The sequence below is a fragment of the Cyrtonyx montezumae genome, unplaced genomic scaffold (assembly GCF_038088225.1).
Source record: "Cyrtonyx montezumae isolate F1298 unplaced genomic scaffold, pur_monq_1.0 scaffold_36, whole genome shotgun sequence".
NCBI lineage: Eukaryota > Metazoa > Chordata > Aves > Galliformes > Odontophoridae > Cyrtonyx > Cyrtonyx montezumae.
Genome location: NW_027072041.1, coordinates 966,075 through 980,563, shown reverse-complemented (window position 1 = coordinate 980,563; position 14,489 = coordinate 966,075). Strand labels below are relative to the sequence as shown.

Genomic DNA, 14,489 nt, shown 5'->3' with positions numbered 1-14,489 from the left:
GAGTGGATTGTAGTTTCTACCTCATTGTTATTTAAGGAAATGCTGTGGTAAATTTTCTGTACTTCATTATCAGGATAAAAAACTTCAGATCTAGGAATATTTTAAAAAAGAAAAGAAAACAGTAACTTTTTTCTAGGAGGTTAATTCTGAAACATTTCAAATTCAACTTCGTATTAAACAGGTTTATTTGTCACTTCAAAGCATGAGTTGCATAGCTGTCAAGATATTTGTAGCTCTGTCTTTTCCCGTTGGTTTCTACAGTTCCTGCTTTCACTAGATGGATCCTAGCCAGGATCTTGGGCATAGTTGAACTAAGTATGAACATCTGCAGTTTGCTTACAGATCCTCTTGCTACTCAGCTACCATCCATTTCTTCATTACTGCCTGTAAATAGCGCAGTGGCCTTAAGGCTGAAATTTAGTTATCCTTCTTCTCTAGCTGCGTTGATGTATTGGCATACTCAGCACTGAACTTTCTTCATGTCAGTGTAGTTCACTGAAGAAATAGGATCATAAAGGCTGATGATGATGTGAAAATCTCCGTACTTGAGACTTAGGTTAGAAGTCCTTGTTTGAGAATGTTGCCGTCTTTGTTTCAGCTGCTAGCCTAGTTTCCTATATTGTGCTTTCTCTCTGTTGTTTATTGTTGTTGTTTGTTTTTGTGTGTAGCTCTGTGTTCTCCAGGTTATATTATTTTTGGTTATGGGGGTCTTCCCGATTGCCTTTTTTGAAGGTTCTACTTCAGAATACTAAACCTTGAAGCCTTCCTATTGTCTTCATTTTTTTGGCTCAGGTGAGGGAAAGGAGCTTGGTTCAGGCCATGACAGCTTAGTTCTGTTTATCTCAAGAATGAGAAATTAATAAATCTCTAGTTACAGCTGCACCCTGGCTCTAGACGATTGCCTCCTTTGTTCCATTTAATGAACATGGTGGTAGGAGATAAAACAGAATACTCTGGGTCCCATGGGTTGAACTGTGGCACTGATGAGCTGATACTGCTTGTGTTAAACTTTCTCTAAAGCAGCAGTTCCCAAATGTACCAGAGTTGTTGTACAGTATTAATTATTCAAATTTCTTAACTTTTCAGCTTTATGTGGGTAGTAGCTGCTAGTTGTCAGTGGCTTCTGGGCCTCAGTGCAGGACTGAATGCTGGGAGATCTGCATGCTCCATGGGCCAGGTCATTTAACTTTGGGACAGAATTAGACTTCAGGGGATTTTTGCCACAGCAAGAAAAATCGATATGTTTTTCTCTTATGTTTTTGAATAGAAAATTACATAGTTTGTTTCACTGTGGAAACATACACCCTCAGTTCCTCTCACAACGAAGGGCCAGGCTTTCCTTGATGTGTTCATAATCCAAGTTCAGACTGAGAGTGGTGCTGATTGCAAACTTGTCTGGCCACCTGTGTGTAACACCTTTTTGGAGATTGCTTTCCAATATTTTTCTAAAAATTATGAAAAATATTTTTTCAGTTCTCTTTTTAACAGCAGTAACATTAGTAGGATGCTTACCTGCTACCGGAAAGCAGCAAGGCAGGAAGTTCTGTAGATTCTTAAATCTTCTTTTATGACGATCCTCCTGTCAGCTAAATATCATGGTGAAACCATTGTTAATTAAACTTTTGAGTATTGTCTATCTGCTTATGTTACTTGTCTCCATGTCCCCTGTCCAGCAAATGAGTGTTTATATTGAAGTAAAATTGTTGACAGTCCGAAAAGTAACATATGATTGGACAATAAGGTAGCAGGTAATCCTCTTTTTCCTGAAGATAGCCTGAAACATGATCACGCTTAACAAAAGTAGCACAAATTACATAGTACAGTACCTGCCCTACTGCTGTGCGTAAGGACCTTTTGAATAAACTTCTCTTCTTATAGGATGATGCCCTAAACTGTCTGGTAGCTGCAGGAATCATTCTGTGATTACTGAAATAAGTTTTCCTTCTGCCTGCTGTATTCTGACCTGTTTCTGAAGTATTCAGGCTTAATGTGGCAGACTGCATCAGTGTGAACCATTAGATAAGCAGCCTGATTCTGAATTGGTCCAAAGGTCAAGAGTAAAAAGCATGTGGTTTGACAGGGATCTGTTAAGCTATTTTAGATGCCTTATGCTTTCATAAACCGTAGTGAAAACATGTTTAAGATGATATTTGCTAGTGACAGAGTTACTCAGGTGCTACTACGGTTCTTCTGTACTTTATCTAGGATAGCCTACTCTTATGGCCAAATTCTTATATGTGGTTGTAATAATTGAGATCTCTTTCTAAAGATGTAGTTGAGTGTGTTAGACTCTGTCTTGCTGGACAACATCTTCCCGTGGACAGTAATATTCTGTTTTGTCAGGTAGTACTTTCCAGTAACCCTGTTAATGGAAAAGAGTTTGGATACAGATGTTTTTAGAATATGTATGTATATGTATCTCCATAATTTATATATGCATTTAGAGGTTCTTTGGTTTTTATCCAGCTTTTTGACATTTCATCCTAACTTTTTTTTTGTTTGTTTGGTTCTTTTATACTGAAATAATTGCAGATATGTGGGAAAAGGTTATTCTAATGCCCAGGAACAAATGGAAGATAACATGAAAGCATACTATAGTCAGAATTCCACTGTGTTACAAATTACTTTTCCAAGTGTTGGGCAGCTTGTTGCTGTACGCACCGAAGAAGAAGCTTGGCTCCGTGCTCGGATAATTTCTGTGGAGGACAGAAGATTAAAGGTAAGTGATTCTTTGTTTTGACACTTCTACTAAGACTTGAAACAGTTGTGTTTTTCAGATGTGCAGTCGATTCTCAAGCATTCTGCATTGCTAACGTTCTTTCCTTTCCCATCCCGAAGTTATTCCGTTTTCATTTAAATGAGAAAATTTAAAGTTTCATTTAAGTTATATGATTGTCAAAATTAAATGGTCACCTGCAAGTTAAAATTAAAGTTGAGGTAATGTGCTGAGTCCTTCCAGCACTGCTCCTATGAAGAGATTCTGTCGGGGATTATGGTTTTATAGGAATTTTCAGAAAGCTTTCCTTAAAAACACTGAACATCCAAATAGGAAAATGAACATGACATCAGTGGTGTTATAGGTGTTATATAGTAATAATCTAATGAAAAATGATGTGCTTATTCAGTGCAGGCACAGAGTAGTAGTAGCAGAATACATTTTCTATAAACTCGAGAATATATACGTAAAAGAATAATAAGCTTATTTATCTCCTTTTCCACTGTCAGGTATACTATGTTGACCATGGCTTCAGTGAGATTATTGAAAGCAACAGCACGTACAAACTCCACAAACAGTTCTGTTCACTTCCATTTCAGGTCACAAAATGTAAACTGGCAGGTAAGAGAAAACCAGTGCTGATTCTACAGCTTGCTGTTGTATGACTTAAGGGTTGAAATGCCTGTAAGTTTTGATCCTTGTGTGTAGTAACTCTGAATACTAGAATCTGTCGAAAATAGCTAGGTACACTCTAAGTAGATACAGGTAGGCACAGAAAGAAGGATATGAAGGAGGCTTTAGTAAGGAAACCTTGATATCAGAAAACCCCAGTATCTCTCTAATGAAGCTTAGTTGTTTTTGTACTTAAAGTATTACCTATAGGATATGCAAGCCTATAGAAAACACCCACTGTTGTATGGAAATAGTGTAGTAGCTTAACTCTTTTTTCCACAAATGTGACCTAATATGATCTGTGATCTCATTCATTTGTTTTAAAGTGATCCCTCTCCACCAAGCATTTGAAAACTTATTTGACTCTGCTGGAATTTACTTAACTTCCTAAAACTAGTGGGCATTTCTAACTTTTTTTCTTGTTTTGTTTTCAATATATGTAATATACTGAAGCTTACTGTTGCCTATTTTTTTACTTAGGTACATTTCTTTATTTTGTCTACACGTTTGCCTTGATTCTTTGATTCTTTCTGAAGATCTTTTTTTAATTTCCCCTTTGAAGATGGCTTTCTGCCATAAGAAGGGAGACATTCAGTAGAATAATAGTAAAGGTGCAATGCGGTGTTCTAACTGCATTCTGATTCTTGAAAAGATTAGTTTTGCAGAGCCCTGGTTATTGTATTTCTTTTCAAAAAAATGATTCATAAAAATTATGGTCTGCCTTATAGGGCTGGAAGTCTTCTGTGATGATCCTCTCCTAGTAAAGGCTGTAGAGTCACAGACATGCTGCAAGATACTTGCTGTGGAAGTACTGGAAAGGAGTGATATTCCTGTCTTTGTTCTCTATGACACTTCTGGTGAGGATGATATCAATATCAATGCTACTTGTCTGAAGGCCTTGTATGACAAGTCTTTTGAACTGAACCTACAGGTACAGTTTACCTGCTTCCTATTTAATTCATTAAAAGTCATTGACCACAAAGATTTTTCATGGACAAAAAGACAGTACTCACAAATTTGCTATCTTTGTGTGTAATCTTAGGTAGAAACACTATATACAAATGTCAGAGTGACCAGTATTCTCTCAGATGGAAATATGTATTGTCAGCTGCCATCTGAAGGCTTGTCTAAACTTTCTGAAATCTTGCAGAAGATAGAAGACTATTTCCTTCACCAGGTATGTATGCAGTGAGGAGACGTGCTGTGTCACATGGCCTTTTTCCAGTGTATCAATCCTTTTCTTTTTACAAAATTTCAAGTTTCTGAGGCATCTTTGTAGTCTGTTTAAAAAAAGCTAAAAATTCTCTGCCCGGTTTTCTGGGATGTAGCTTTCACTGTGAGAGTGTCTTTTCATGCTGTCTTTCAAATCTTGTTTCTACAGCTTCAGTAACTACTTCTAAATTTTCTTGAATAGTTAGAGTAATAACAAAAGTGTTTCTTAATGGGAGGCTTCCTATAGACACTTTGGAGTGATACAAGATCTGTGGGGGATCTGCAATACTTTTTGCTGCAGTTGCTTGGGTGTATAAGTGGCTCATGGCACGCTCTGTAGTGGCAGTAGAAGGACTCTCCAAAATAAAACCAAGTTCTGTGCTTTTCAGCTTGACTTCAGAATTCATTGTCTTTGATCTCATGTGCTTCATTTCTGCACCCTTAGCTTTTAAATATATGTATAGGAGGTGTCTACTTTACAATAACTTGATTATTTTGAAGGCATGTGACAAAGTCTGATATCCTACCTGCCCTCTACAAACATGCAGCAATCCTTTAACTAGTCTCAAAGGTTTATGAAGAAAACTTAAGGGGATCCAGTTTGTTCAGCATCCAACTGAAACCATAAAATGCAAGTCCTTGAAAAGTCAGACACTGTTAGAACTACTTCTTGTAAAGCTGCCTTTTCAAAATGTTTTTAGGTGTGTGCCTGTTCTGGCACATTCCATTTGAAAATACCTTATGTTTAATATGTTTCTGTTATCAGGAGTTAGTTTCAAGCAAACTGAACACTGGATGAAGCAGTATAGAGTATACACTTTGAAGTGTTTTTTAGCAATATAAAGGTAAACAACTAGTCATATTTTCAAGGTAACATGTACAGAGGCTTTCAATGCTGTAAAGGACAGAAGCAACTTAGACTCTACATCTCATCTTGAGAACTTAATGACACTAAGATGTGTGAGTCTCCATTAAGAGTCCCTTCTTTATAGTGTAGTGATTGATTTATGTTGCTTAGGATCATCACAATGAATATCAGCCCCGTGAGGCTTTGAGTAAATAGTAAATCTGTTTGGTTAAATATCTTGGCAAGTTACATATATGAGTTACGAAATTCTTCAGTTAGCTACTACAGTTGCACAACAGCATAGCTTTTTAGAACATTAAGGTAATGGTTGCTGATGTTTATATTCTGTGCTTCCAAATATATTTTTGCTGGCAATTCATAGAACCATTATGGTTGGAAGAGACCATGAAGGTCACCAAGTCTAACCATCAGTCCATCCTCACCATGCCTGCTAAGCTATAGGTGCTGCTTCTCCACATTTCTTGAACATAGCCAGGGATGATAGCTCCACCACTTCCCTGGGCTATGTACCGCTCCAGAACTGACTGGGAGAGCTTAAAACGACATGATAAGGGAATACTTCTGAGGCTAGAAAAAACCTTTGTGTGGCTTTTGAAGCGGCCATTAGAGTGTCACAATAGTAATAGTTCTGTGCATTTTAACTTTTGCTTTTGAATTTGTAGGAGACGTCTGAGTTTAATGTGTCACAACCTTTCTGTGGCAAAATCTGCTTGTTTCCTTGCAAAGAGAAATGGACACGTGTAGAGGTAAGGGAGTATTCAAAGAACAGCAGAAGTTTTTCCACACAGAAAAAAACTTTCCTTACTGTTCACTTATATCTGTATTCTTACTTCCTTGAATCTTCCCACAGTATATCATCTTCCTTTCTTATTTCAGATAACAGTAATTCACAGTAAACGGGCCCTTGGTGTATGCTTCATGGATACTGGAAGAACTGCATATGTAAAAATATCAGACCTTAGAGAAATCCCATCACAGTTCCTGAGAGAAGTAATCGCAATCCCTCCTCAGGTATAAGGATATGTTAAAGCTGACCTACCCTACATTTCTTTACAGTGTGTTAGTGCTGCTACTTTTAGGCTTGTGTAAGGGATTTTCTTTGTTTTACAGCGTTCAACGATGGGAGTGTATTTCATTGTGTATCTTTGGTCTGAAATAAATTGTGATGTAGTCCTGTGTACTGACAGGATGCCCTGTTAATTTCTATGACATTGGCTTTGCATGTGTATGTTTGTCATGTATGCTGCTGTGAAAGTAATGCATCCTCTTTTATTATTTTGGCCCGTGTTGTTGGAGCTGTTTGTTGGAGCTATGGCAGTAGAGGTTGAACCTTCCCACCAGTATTCCATTCTGTGTTGTTGCCATGTGACAGATGGCAGCAGAGGGGCAGTCTGACACAATGGTGTCTGGCATGGAAGTGTGGATGGAGCAAAGGTGTGCAACTGAATTCTTCCATGCGGGAAAAAAAATGGCACCCACTGATATTCATCAGTAATTGATGAACATTTATGAAGACCAAAGAGTGAACATGAGCACAGTGAGGCAGTACATTTCAGCAGTGGCAAAAGTGGCTGTGTGTAACCTCTGCTGGAGCATGTTGTTGTGAGTGCAGCATGTAGGCTCTTGTTCATTACTGGTGAAAATGTATAGCTAAAGATGGTGACCGTGTTGAAAATTTGTTTTGTAGCTGAGAATTTACTCTACAAAGAGGGGTTATTGTGCTCTTCATTTCTGTTGCAGTTTCCATGGAAAAAATTAGGAAGCATTACTTTTGGAGCAGTCTACATATTAGTGAATGTTCTGGAAATAGAGATCTGTGGACTAGTTTCTGTGTTGTTGTATACTTAATTCTTTTCTTAGGCTATAAAATGCTGCTTGGCGGATCTGCCTCCTGACACTGGCATGTGGACTCCTGAAGCTGTGCTGTGGCTGAGAGATAACGTAATGGGTTATCCTGAATTCAGCTTGCAGGTAAATGGTCATAGTGCCCATGTGAACTGAAATCCATAGAAAGGACATCTCTCCTTACTTAAATCCTTACTAAAGGTTTGTGGCCACTTCTTGAATGTGTTTGCTATGTGAATTCCTTCTCCTGTGACATCTAGAATGAGAATATCTGGCTCATTAGAAGTTTGTCTTCTTCCTCCCAAGAATGTAGCAGCTGATTGCCTTCATAGATTTCCAGTGTCAGTCCACATATATGCAGTTAGCAGTCTTATAAACTGATAAGAAACACAGTTTTTGTTTTGTCATATGAAAAGATCTATGTGTTCTGTCAGTCTTAAATTCTTTCTGTGCCTCTCACAAGAGGATAACGTTTTCTTATTGGTCTTGGAAAGCAGCTTTTGTTTGTTTGCTTTTGTAATCCAGTGTGATTTAGTTAGTATATTATTGTTTATTTACGGGTTTCTGTTATCTTTGAATTTTCTTTTTTTCCGCTGCAATGTGTTCTATCTAGTTCAGTTAGCTGAAAACATACTTCTAAAGGAAATCTTACCCTGTCTAGATACTAGACAGAGCTAGTTTGCCCCTGAAAATCCAAGTCTGTGTATTGTCTGGACAGTTTGGAAACACATTTTGTAGCTTTCTTTTATATTTTTTTCTTCCTTTTACACAAGAGAGCATGCAATTAAAACATGACTCACATAGTCTGGGACTTGTGACTGCTGCAGCTTACTTCTCTAAATATCCTCTTCAAGATAGTTTGAGTATGATAATAATTTTTGGTTGATTCAGGAATAGAGAAGAATAGTGTGCTTAAATTTTGGAAAGCTGCTATTCCTGGCTTCCGTTGTTTCTGCACTGTTACTGCTGTAAGTAGCAGTAGCTGGTGTGAGTTAGTAGAAGAATGCTAGAAAAATCATTAGAAGAATCTGTAAACAAATGTTACCAGCTCTCTTGAGTTACAACTTCAGTGCTTATTATCAATAATGCTAGCTGCTGTCAAAAGTGTCTGTTGTTAAGTAGGACAATATGTGGAAGCTTTTTTCATCTTCATTTTCATTCCATACTTAATTTACTAGGTTTTATCTAGTAGGACAGGAAGGGATTTCTGAAGGATTGAGTGTTAATAGCATTGTTAATGTTATAAACTTAGTTTAGAATGCTATGGACAATGGCTAATGTTTTCCAGAAAACTACAGTCATACCCATTAATGTCAAACAATACTGAGATTGAACATCTTGGGAGGAACTAAACTCCATTCAAGTTTTCTGTCTGCTTTACATTAGTGGGATAACTGTTTTTAGCTGCTGTGAGTAGCTTAATATCCATCAATTTCATTAACATATTTGGGAGAACCTTGGAAGTACTTCTGTGCATATGGAATGCAATTAACTGCTTCTGTCTGTACAAAACAGATGTGGTGAATTTTTAGTAGTCATTAATTAGAAATTTAAACTGTATTTTCTTTCTAAAGGTGGTTAAACAGGATAATTCAAAGGGAATTGCACACATTTACTTGTTTGCTCCAGAGGATTTCCCACACATGGATCGTAGCATCAATCGTCGGATTATAAATGCAGACTTGTGGAAGCATCAGAAAGATGTTTTCTTGAGCATCACACCCACAGGGGCTAGCTCCACAAAAGTGGCAGGTGGTGCAGTTTTGGCTCTGGAGTTAAATCAGGGAAAGCTAGAGAAAAGAGATTCACTGGAGCCTGCTGTGGAGCACAGAAGTGGAGAGTCTGCCATTGATATGCCACCACCTCTACCGTTGTCAGAGGTGGGAGGGCTCATGGATGTCTTTGTGTCAGTGGCCTGCCATCCAGGTCACTTCATTGTCCAGCCTTGGAAAGAGCTACGTAATCTGGAAGCCCTAATGGAAGAAATGATCCTGTGCTACAGCATGGCAGAAGAGAGACCCGTGAAGATTGAAACGAGCAAGTTATATGCAGCTAAAATTGAAAATCGGTAAGCACATAATTAAATTAAAAGCAGAATCATTGAAGGCAAGCTTTTATCTGAAGCATTACTTAAATGCTGATAAATCATCCTGCTTAGCTGTTTTGGAGTTAGTGACAGGATTACGTATTTCTCTTTAATGCTTGGCCTTACTGCAGTTCCTTTGGGAAATGCTTTATGTCTGTGTTGTTAACAAGGTGGCAGGTGTCTGATGAGAGCTGAGAATTTAGGGGAGTAAATGGGATTGCAGCCTCTTCGTGCTTCCAGACAGTATTTGGAAGGACTTGTATTCAAGTAATAGCAGATCTGTGAAGCTTGAAATGTATTGGTTAAAATCTTGTGTACATGTTAATTTTCTGGCACCTTGATAGCATGTTAGTACAAACCATGTTTATTCTTTTCCTTTTCTAGGTGGTACAGGGTGATAGTAAAAGGAGTTCTTAGGAAGGGCTTTTTGTCAGTATATGCGCTGGACTATGGTAAATATGAGGTTATCAGCATAGATAAAGTACAGCCACTCCTGGATAAATTCAGAAAATTTCCCTTCCAAGCTATAAAAGCTCAGCTTGCAGGTATGTATTAAGCATTTCTTTTTTGTTGCTCCTTTTTTTTTCTGATGTGGAATTGGGGTGGAAGCGTGGTTGTCTTACATCAGTGGGGATACCCATATGTAGAACTGCAAAGTGGACAAAGCCAAATGGTAGCATTATTTTTTGTTAAAGTAAGCTCGCAAAAACCTGCTCAGTGCATGCATGTCTTTCCTGTCGACGTGACATTAACAAAAGGCTCTATTTTTCTTCCTTATGTAAAAGTGGGGATGGTTCACTTTTGTTTTGTGATTCTGTGCTTTTAATTAGCACGTATAAAACTGAACGTTCAAACTTTCACAGCAGCTACCTTTCAGTGTCATAAATGTTTATTATTTAATCTTTACGATTTGTGCTGGCTCTTATCAGAGCACACAGGACAAAGCAAGACCAAGTGATTGTGGGGTCATTAAACATCATAAATCACGAAGTGTGAGAGTTATGATGTATCTGTTGATAAAAACTTAAGTTCTGGATATTCTGGCCTACATAAAGTTAGGGGATAGATGCAGAGTTTCTGGATAAGATTTCTTTTGTGTCTTGCCCACATTTACTGTTTTCCAGTGCGTATCTGAAAGCTGAAGAAGCCCAAAATAAATTGATGGTCACAAACTAACACTGAGAGGGGTGGAGACTTCCATCAAACTTAGAACAACATGACTGAGAAAACAGGGTACAGAGTGCAGATAAAATGAAAGAATTACAACTTGGTCACTCTCTTCCTTATTTCTTTGATTTTTATTATTTTTTTATTTCATTTTTGCATTGCTTTCAGATGTCTCTCCTTACTTGATGATTCCCATGTTTGCTCACCAGAATTTAAACAAAGTTTAGATTACAGAATGCACTTGCCCAAAATCATAGAGTCATGGAATGGTTTGGGTTGGAAGGGAACTTCAAGACTTCCTAGTTCCAACCCTGCTATAGGCTGGGACACCTCCCTCTAGACCAGGTTGCTCACAGGGTTGCAGACAGACATGGCAGCACGAAGTTAGTGCTCTGCTGCTTGCCTTCTGTGGTTCTGCTTTCCTGCATAGCTTCAGTGTGACCTTTAGACTTGCTTGGAACTAGTCAAGAGGTTGGATGTGTTCTCACTAGGCTGGGGTCCTAGAAGGTCAGTGTGGCAATGAAGCTACCTTCTAGTTCTGATTGTGCTGGGGTATAACAGGATCCATACAAGAGTGCCTGCAAGACATCAGATTTTCTTGCCTCGCAGCATCCCAAGGAGCTAGTTGAGTTGGCCTTTGTGCTGCTTCATACAGTCAAAGCAGACTAGATGAGCCCAGAAAACTGTTAACTACCTTCTTTTTTTTTTTTTTTTTTTTTTGTTCTAAAACATCTGAGTTATGTGCTTGTGGTGTTCTGCCCTGTTTGCTGATAGTAAAATTAATCTGTTGTTGCTGTGCTGTTTTCTTTCTTCTACTCGTAATTTGCTGCTTGGGAATTCATGCACAACAGTTTTGAGCCCATTGTATCTAGACACTGCCCACCAGTAGTGATGTGGGGAGACTAAATTCCTGCTCTGCAAGAATCACAGAATTGTAGGGATTGGATGGGACCTCTTGAGATCACCGAGTCCAACCCCCTGCCAAAGCAGCTCCCTAGCCCAGGTTGCACAGGTAGGCGTCCAGGGGGGTCCTGAATGTCTCCAGAGAAGGAGACTCCACCACCTCTCTGTGCAGCTGTGCCACTGCTCCGTCACTGCACTGGGAAGGAGTTCCCATGCATTTTTGTGCAGAACTTCCTGTGCTTCGGTTTGTGGCCATTTTTTCTTGTCCTATCACTACACACTACTGAAAAGAGTCCAGCCTCTTCCCTTTGCCTCTCACTCCTTAGATATTTATAGACATGGTTCAGATCCCCTCTGAGTCTTTTTTTGAAGGCTGAGTAGACCCAGGTCTCAGCCTTTCCTCCTGAGAGAGGTGTTCCACACCCTTTATCATCTTTGTGGCCCTCTGCTGGACTCTTTCAAGGAAATCCCTGTCTTTTTTGTACTGGGGAGCCCAGAACTGGACACAGTACTCCAGATGAGGCCTCACCAGGGCAGAGTAGAGGGGGAGGGTCACCTCCCTTGACCTGCTGGCCACGCTCTTCTTAATGCCCCCCAGGATCCCATTGGCCCTCTTGGCCACCAGGGCACACTGCTGGCTCATGGCCAGCCTGTCATCCACCAGGACACCCAGGCCCCTCTCCTCAGAGCTCCTCTCCAGCAGCTCATCCCCCAACCTGTACAGGTGCATGCAGTTATTCCTCCCAAGGTGCAAGACTCTACACTTGCTCTTGTTAAACCTTCTCTGGTTCCTTTCTTCCCAGCTCTCTAGCCTGTCCAGGTCTTGTTGAATGGCAGCACAGCCTTCTGGTGTGTCAGCCATTCCTCCCAGCTTTGTATCATCAGCAAACTTGATGAGGGGGACTCTATCCTCTCACCAAAATCACTGATGAAGATGTTGAACGGGACCAGACCCAGCACTGACCCCTGAGGAACACCACTAAGTACAGGCTGCCAACTGGACTCTGCTCCACTGATCACAACCCTCTGAGCTCTGCCAGTCAGCCACCTCACCATCCTCTCATCTATTCCACACCTCCTCAGCTTTGTTATAAGGATGCTGTGGGAGACAGTTTAATATGCCTTGCTGAAATCAAGGTAGACTATATCCACTGCTCTCCCCACATTGACCCAGCCAGTAAAATATATCATTGAAAGCCACCAGGTTAGTTAAGCATGACCTTCCCCTCCTGAACCCATGCTGTCTACTGATAACTCTCTTCCCCTCCAATTGCCTGGGGGACAGCATCCAGAACAAGCTGTTCCATCGCCTTTCCAGGGATGGAGATGAGGCTGAGTGGCCTGTAGTTCCCTGGATCCTCCTTGCCCTTTCTGAAGATTGGAGTGACACTGGCTATCCTCCAGTCTTCAGGCACCTCTTCCATTCTCCAAGACCTTTCAAAGATGATAGAGAGCGGTTCAGTAATCACCTTTGCCAAACTCCCTCAGCTTAGGTGGGTGCATCCCATTGGGGCCCATGGATTTACATACACTGATGCTGCCTAGACACACTCAGACCATCTCTTGCCTCACCAAAGGGGAGCCTTCCATTCCCCAGACCTCTCACTTATTGTGAATCACAACCATATGCAAAAACATGCTTAGATTACAGCATCACTCCCTTAAGCAGCCCAGCCTCTGTGAGATTTCTGCCACATTCCCTGCCACCCCTCAAAAAAACCCAAAAAACCAAACACATATATATGTATGTATATATATAGCAGGAGTCATGAGGCATTTAGGTGGCATATCTCTTCATTTCTCTCTGCAGGATTAGTTAGGGATTCAGAGGTTTTCTAGAAGCTATTGCTTCTAAAATCTGAATGAAAGCTTTTGCTTCAGCAAACTCAGGCAGAATACCAATTAGTGTTTTCTTTTGTTAGAATCTTCAGTCTCCTTTTTGTCTGGGTGACGCAACTTGATCGTATGTGGCAGCTACTGTTCTTGAAAATATTCAGTGAATTAGTGCATTCGCTTTCCAGTTCTGCAAAGCTGTCCTTATCTTTAGGCTCAAAGGAAAAAAATAAAATGTTCTTGTCTCTGTAATAATTGTGTGGGAGATGAGTAAGCCTGTGCTTATTCCTTAGATTTCAGCTGCCTTCACTACTTGAATATCAGTCTCCTCAAGTCTTTAACCCCCTGCCATCTCTTCATAAACTTCGTCACTCACATTGGTATAGTCTACAAATGACATTCTCTTTTGCTTTGTTTGTTGTAGGAGTGAAAAGCCAGCAGTGGTCAGAAGAGGCATCAATCATCTTTCGGAATCGCATAGAGAAGAAACCCTTAGTAGCACAGATACAGGCAATTAATGAAAGCACCAACTCCTGGGATCGCAAAATAGTGATGTACTTAGTGGACACATCTCTTCCAGATACTGACATATGGATTCATGACTTTCTGTCTCAGAGTCTCGCTGAACTTTTGGAAGCAGATTAATCACCACTTCTGAAGTGTAGCAGCTCAGATCCTTTAGCAATAAAATAAGCAACAGGCTTCAAAGTGATATGTAATGATTCTTGTATTGCCTTGAGGAGAGTATGGGAATAAACTTCAAAAACACTAGTTCTCTTAAAAGATTTGCTTGACATTTTGCTTTCTGTTGACTGCAGTTGACTTTATGATGTTTTGCACTTTGTTTACTATTGTACTAGAATTTTTAGTTGAAAATACTAAATAAGTTATTCATCAGTAAAACAACATTGAACTGCTGTTGTGATCTTTATTTTGGTGGACTTCATATCTCACAGCTATTAAAATGTAATTCTTGCCATTTGTTACTGGCTACTTTTTTTTTTTTAAGTAGGATTTTTATCACTTAGGAAACAAGCAACCCTCTCTATTTCTGAATTCTGTGACTGAGGCAGGCATTATTGGTGAGATTTCCTTCTTCCTTAACTTCCGAAGTGATGAATAGTTGAAAATGCCTTGTCTAGGGGGAAGGAAGTTTCACAGAAGGATAAGGACTTCCCAGTGTCTAC

General features: G+C 39.7%; 1 protein-coding gene across 1 annotated transcript in view; it reads left to right on the top strand.

The window, feature by feature from the left end:
- The window catches only part of TDRD7 (tudor domain containing 7), a 36,562-nt gene extending 22,289 nt beyond the window's left edge, over positions 1-14,273 (top strand). The window contains exons 7-16 of the mRNA XM_065745665.1: positions 2,533-2,719; positions 3,226-3,337; positions 4,117-4,319; positions 4,431-4,565; positions 6,131-6,214; positions 6,345-6,479; positions 7,329-7,439; positions 8,888-9,381; positions 9,784-9,944; positions 13,727-14,273. Coding sequence (XP_065601737.1) covers positions 2,533-2,719; positions 3,226-3,337; positions 4,117-4,319; positions 4,431-4,565; positions 6,131-6,214; positions 6,345-6,479; positions 7,329-7,439; positions 8,888-9,381; positions 9,784-9,944; positions 13,727-13,947 — 1,843 coding nt within the window. The 3' untranslated portion in view covers positions 13,948-14,273. The remainder of the gene's footprint in view (positions 1-2,532; positions 2,720-3,225; positions 3,338-4,116; positions 4,320-4,430; positions 4,566-6,130; positions 6,215-6,344; positions 6,480-7,328; positions 7,440-8,887; positions 9,382-9,783; positions 9,945-13,726) is intronic.
- The last annotated feature ends 216 nt before the right edge of the window (positions 14,274-14,489 follow it).